We start from the raw sequence: 4,668 nt of genomic DNA, 5'->3' as shown, positions 1-4,668 counted from the left end.
CCGTGCTGCTCCAAATCAGTGTAGGGGACACCAACAGGGCACAGGAAAAGGAGGAAAACGGCATCAACCRGCACTGGGAAGTGGGGCCAGGAATGTAAACGCAGCCCCGAGCGAGTCCGAAAATGGTAACGGCTGGAAAGCAGGGCTGGAAAGTTTGTTCATCAGGATCMGAGATCCTAGCCAGGCTCCCGGCCTCCACCTCAGCCAAAATACCCTGCCCTCAGCTGCTCTGCTGCCTCTACAGTCCTAGACTGAAGTTTTATAAATCTTTACATTTATTTTAGTTCAATTCTCTGTTTTCAGATCCCAAATCAGCATCTGGAAGCTCCTTAGGGAGAAGCACATGAAAATCCAGGGATACATACACACACACTCCCCTCACTGCACGGGCTTCAGGAGCTGGGATTAATAAATAAAAAACACCCCAAAAATTGGGAGGAAATGCCCTGGGTCAAAATCAGACTCAGGGAAAAGCAGCTCCCGAAATGSCTTTTGTCAGCACTTTTGCCATCGCGCTGCTCTCCACACGCACGCTCCCGATTTCCCTGACGCTGCAGAACGAAACCGCTGCAATGAGAGCAGAATCCACCGGAGGTCATGGCAGGACCATTCCGAGCTCAGCCAAAGCAGGGTGCACAAAGAGGCCCCAAAACCCTTGGAGACCCCTCCCACCTTCATCCCTGGGCTCTGAATCCTTYGGGAATGTGATGTGCTGCTGYGGTATTTCACACACACAGCTGAGGCATTGGTGGTTTGCTGAGGCACCCACAAAAATTTGGGGGGTGTAGGCAGGAGGACAGGACATCCTGCTGCTGCCCTGTGTGGGGGGAAAAGGCTTTCTTTTGCTGCTCAGACCCTTCCCCAATTAGAGTGGATGGCATAAAAGAGATTGGCCTGATTTAAAAAAATTTAAAAGATACATTCAATTATAATATATCAACATGTATTAATAGTGTCTCATCCCTTGAAGGGTTCAAATTCGGGTTGGTGGACACCTCACTCCAAGCCCTGTCCAAGCTGGCCATGAATGCTTCCAGGGATGAGGCAGCCACCACTGGGGACAGGACAAATGATCCGTTTAGGGTATTTCTACACGTGGGAAAATCAGGTTTCTCTGTGTGACATTCTGCAATTTCAGCTGCTGGTTCTGGGTTTAACCCTCCCATGCTCTCTGGGGGATGGCCCATGACAGGGGTTTGCTCCGAATGGAATGGAAAATCCCTCCCCACCCCCTTGAATCACAGTCCAGATCACCTCGGTTTTAGTAGAATCAAGATCTTTATTGATCGTACTGTAACAGCAACCACCGGCAAGAGCTTTTCTCCTCCCAAACACCTGCTTGAAGAGACGGTAAAAAACAACAGAAATCCCAAATGGATCCCCTGACTAGCAGAGGAACGCCCCAGCAAGGCCAGGCACTCCCTCCCTGCTCAGCCCCGAGCCCGCTTACAAAAGAGAACCGGGAGAAAGTCGCTGGGATGGGGAACAGAGACACAAGAAGGTTGGAAAAGGGGGCGTTTAGAGAAAAACAAAACAAAAAGCCAAAAAAAAACCAACTGAACAACAACAGAAAAGGTTTCCCTCCGGCTCCTGTCCACTAAGTCACGCTGTCCTTGGATATTGTCTGATTATTTTTGGCTGGCAGAGCAGGTTTCCCAAAAGGAGCAGCTCTGCCCAGGGCGCCGGGTCCCCGCATCCACGGTGGCTGTCCCCGCTCCACCCAGGATGCCCTCGCCCCCTGCCCCTGCCCCTCCCTCGATCCGAGGGTCCCTAACCGACCTTCTAGGATCTTCGCTTCAAGGAAAATATATTTATTTATATATAATATATATATTTGTGTGTGTCCTATCAGCACCCACCCACACGCATATACATATTTCTACTCGCACTCACTCACTCGTGCGCCTACGGCGGCCGGGCTGCGCGTTCACCTCGCCTCCCCACGCCGGGAAAAGGACGGCAAAGACATCATCCCGTTCCCTTTTTTGGGGTCGTGCTTTTGCTTTTTTTTTTCTCCCCCACCCCCAAAAACGAGGGGCAGCCCGAGAAAAGCAGCGGGAAGATGGGAGCTCGCCACCAGCGCCGCCCTGTGCCAAACACACCTAGAGAAATAAATTACGGGATGGAAAGTGCACAAAGCCTGTGGGATGTCCCCGTCTGGGTACCGAGGTGGGGGGYGACCCCAGCAAGGGAGGGAGGATGGCTGGAGCAGGCACTCAGTTGGGGGTTGATAAAATGGCACTTGAGAAGGTTGTGGGGCTGGTGATGGCTCCCAACAGGCAGGAAAAAAAATCAAACCTGGGGGGCTGGTGGGATTGGGGGGCRCAGCCCGGCACCACCGCGGCCACGCAGGGCCTCACCTGGCACCACTCAAGGCGAGAGTCACACGGAGAGATGGGGAAAATAAATCCCATCTCCAGGGGAGGTTGGAGATGGCCATGCCACGCCAGGCTGGCAAAGGGGAGGCCAGTGTGAAAATGATTTATCCACAGCACAGTCTGGCTGGGAGAAGTCCCACCCTGATAATCGAGCGCAGGACGGCACCGACRGCAGCACCCTGCGGGTGGAGTGCCMTGWMCCTGCRGTGTCTGGCGAGCCCCCACAGCCCCCAGGGACACCCAGTGATTCCTGAGATATCCAATGGCACCAGAGGTATCTCCYCGCTGTGGGATTCACATTTTAAAGGGCCAGGGGGGTAAAAAACTTGAGCACTACAAAGCGCTTTCCCAGAGGTGCTTGGCCCCAGCCCGGAAAAAGTTGTTGGGGATAAAGTGCCCCTTTTTAGTACCAAAACAATAAAAGCAAGGGGGTTTTGTAACATATGGCTACRCTGCTGTGAGTCCTGGCTGGTGGGYTGGGGACACAGCCCCTGGCTGGAGGGCCAAGATGGAAGAAATCTGGGTGGAAGAGATGTGGGTGCGCTGGCTGATGCCATTGGGGACTACACCAGACCCCCGGAGCACCAAGGGGAACGGGCTGCCAGTGTTGTTCTCTGCTGAATGCCAATGCATTCCAGGGGAACTCAAAAAATACCCTCCCCGGGGTGCAAAAGGGCACATGATTTTAGGAGTTTCCCCTCCTCCCAAGAGACCGCCCAAATATTCCAGGAGAAGGGGGCAAAAGGGGTGGCGCAGCTCCGGAACACTGAGCTGCTGGCAATGGAAGRTTGGGGTGACAGGAGAGGGGTTCTGGGGGGGCACGAGGCAGCAGGAGAGGCAAAGGGGTGTTTGAAACAGAAGCCTGGTGGAGATCAGGCTGCCGGCGGGTGGGAGAGGAGGAACGGGGCGGGATCCAGAAGGGACACTCCACCTGGCACACGCCGGGACCGCTCACCCGCAAAGGGGGGGAAGACAGAGCTGCACTCCCTCCCCTCAAAAAACGGGGAGGAGGTGGATGGGGAAGGGGACAGTGGTGGGGACCACCGCCACCTCTGCCTCGCCGAGATGGATCCTGCTAAGCCGAATGGGGGGTGCGCAGGGCTGGGGAGTCGCTGCCTCTTCGTGGTTCCCGCTCAGATATCCATCTCGAACTGAGCGTCGTCCCCTGGCAAGAGGCAAGCAAGCACCATTAGAGGGGTGATCCTCCACCCCAAATCCCCCCTGCTCCGCCTCAGGGGTCCCTTACCCATGGATGGCTTGCCCTCCTGGTGGTTCAAGTTGTTGGTGTCAGCTTTGGGCTCCTCGCCGGCCTCGCCGGGGCTGGTGACGCCGGGAATATTGGGCAGGTGACAAGGTGGGGTCTTGGCCATGGGGGAGTTGCGGCGGTCCAGCAGGAACTTGCGGTCGTAGATGATCCGGGTGCCTGAGGGGAGGACGGGAGGAGAGTGGGGGAATCCGGTTCGGCAGCGCTTGTTTGCTGAAGGAGTTTCCCGGCGGGACGGGCGCCCCGGCCAAGGTTCTCCGCCAAGGATCGGCGGGGAGGGCAGCGGGGTGCGCGCTGCCGCTCTGCCCGCTCTTATCTGGGCACGACAGGCGATAATTCGGCGCTGGACAAACACCCCGGCGGGAACTGGGTCCCGGCTGTCCCGGCGCAGGGACGCGGCAAACTCACGGCAGGGGTGGGAACGCGTCACGRGAATGCCGATGGATGTGGCACCCCGGAATAACACGTGTCCCTGTCCCCAGCGGGGACGAGGCATGTCACGACCCCGCGCTGCCGGGCGGGGCAGGGCCGAGGCATGGAGCTCCCGGTGCGCGCGTCCCGCCGCGAGTTTCCTGCCACCCCGTCCCGGGATCCAGCTGCCGCCCCGCCGGGACCCTCCGCGCTCCCGGTGCGTCCCGCAAAAATAATAAACCCATCTCCAAGCGTTCGCTTCGAGAACAGGCGGCAGGCGCTACTCATAGACGGCACAGAGAGGGGACAGGGGCGCAGCGTGGCCGCGACACGCGGCGCTCGGGGCGGCGGGCTGGCCCGGCTGCGCTCCCCGCGGAGGCCCCGGCGGGCGCGGCGCTTTTACCTCCCGGTGTGGTGGAGAAGAGCGTCCCGCCGGGGGTGGTGCAGTAGTCGGCGGGGAGCTGCGCGGCGTCGCTGAGGGTGACGGTGCGGGTGGGGATGGCCCGGCTCTGGCTGGGCTGGCGGCCGCCTGCGGACGACATGGCCCCCGCTCGGCGCCGCGCTTTGTCCCCGCCGAGCGGCGCGGGCGGAGCGGCCCCGCCCCGCCCCCGTTCC

At 58.7% G+C, this 4,668-nt stretch overlaps 1 protein-coding gene across 1 annotated transcript; it reads right to left on the bottom strand.

Annotated features, from left to right (window-relative positions):
• Positions 1-2,580: 2,580 nt before the first annotated feature.
• Positions 2,581-4,656, bottom strand: EIF4EBP2 (eukaryotic translation initiation factor 4E binding protein 2). Its single transcript, XM_057381105.1, has 3 exons — positions 4,457-4,656; positions 3,625-3,801; positions 2,581-3,543 (listed from the first exon to the last, which is right to left on the bottom strand). Exons 1-3 carry the CDS (start codon positions 4,593-4,595, stop codon positions 3,512-3,514), a joined length of 348 nt encoding a protein of 115 aa, XP_057237088.1. The 5' UTR covers positions 4,596-4,656; the 3' UTR covers positions 2,581-3,511.
• Between the last annotated feature and the right edge of the window lie 12 nt (positions 4,657-4,668).

Source organism: Malurus melanocephalus, unplaced genomic scaffold (genome assembly GCF_030028575.1).
Source record: "Malurus melanocephalus ecotype Western Australia unplaced genomic scaffold, MMel_1.1 scaffold_491, whole genome shotgun sequence".
Taxonomy (NCBI): domain Eukaryota; kingdom Metazoa; phylum Chordata; class Aves; order Passeriformes; family Maluridae; genus Malurus; species Malurus melanocephalus.
This window is presented reverse-complemented; position numbering and strand designations above follow the sequence as displayed.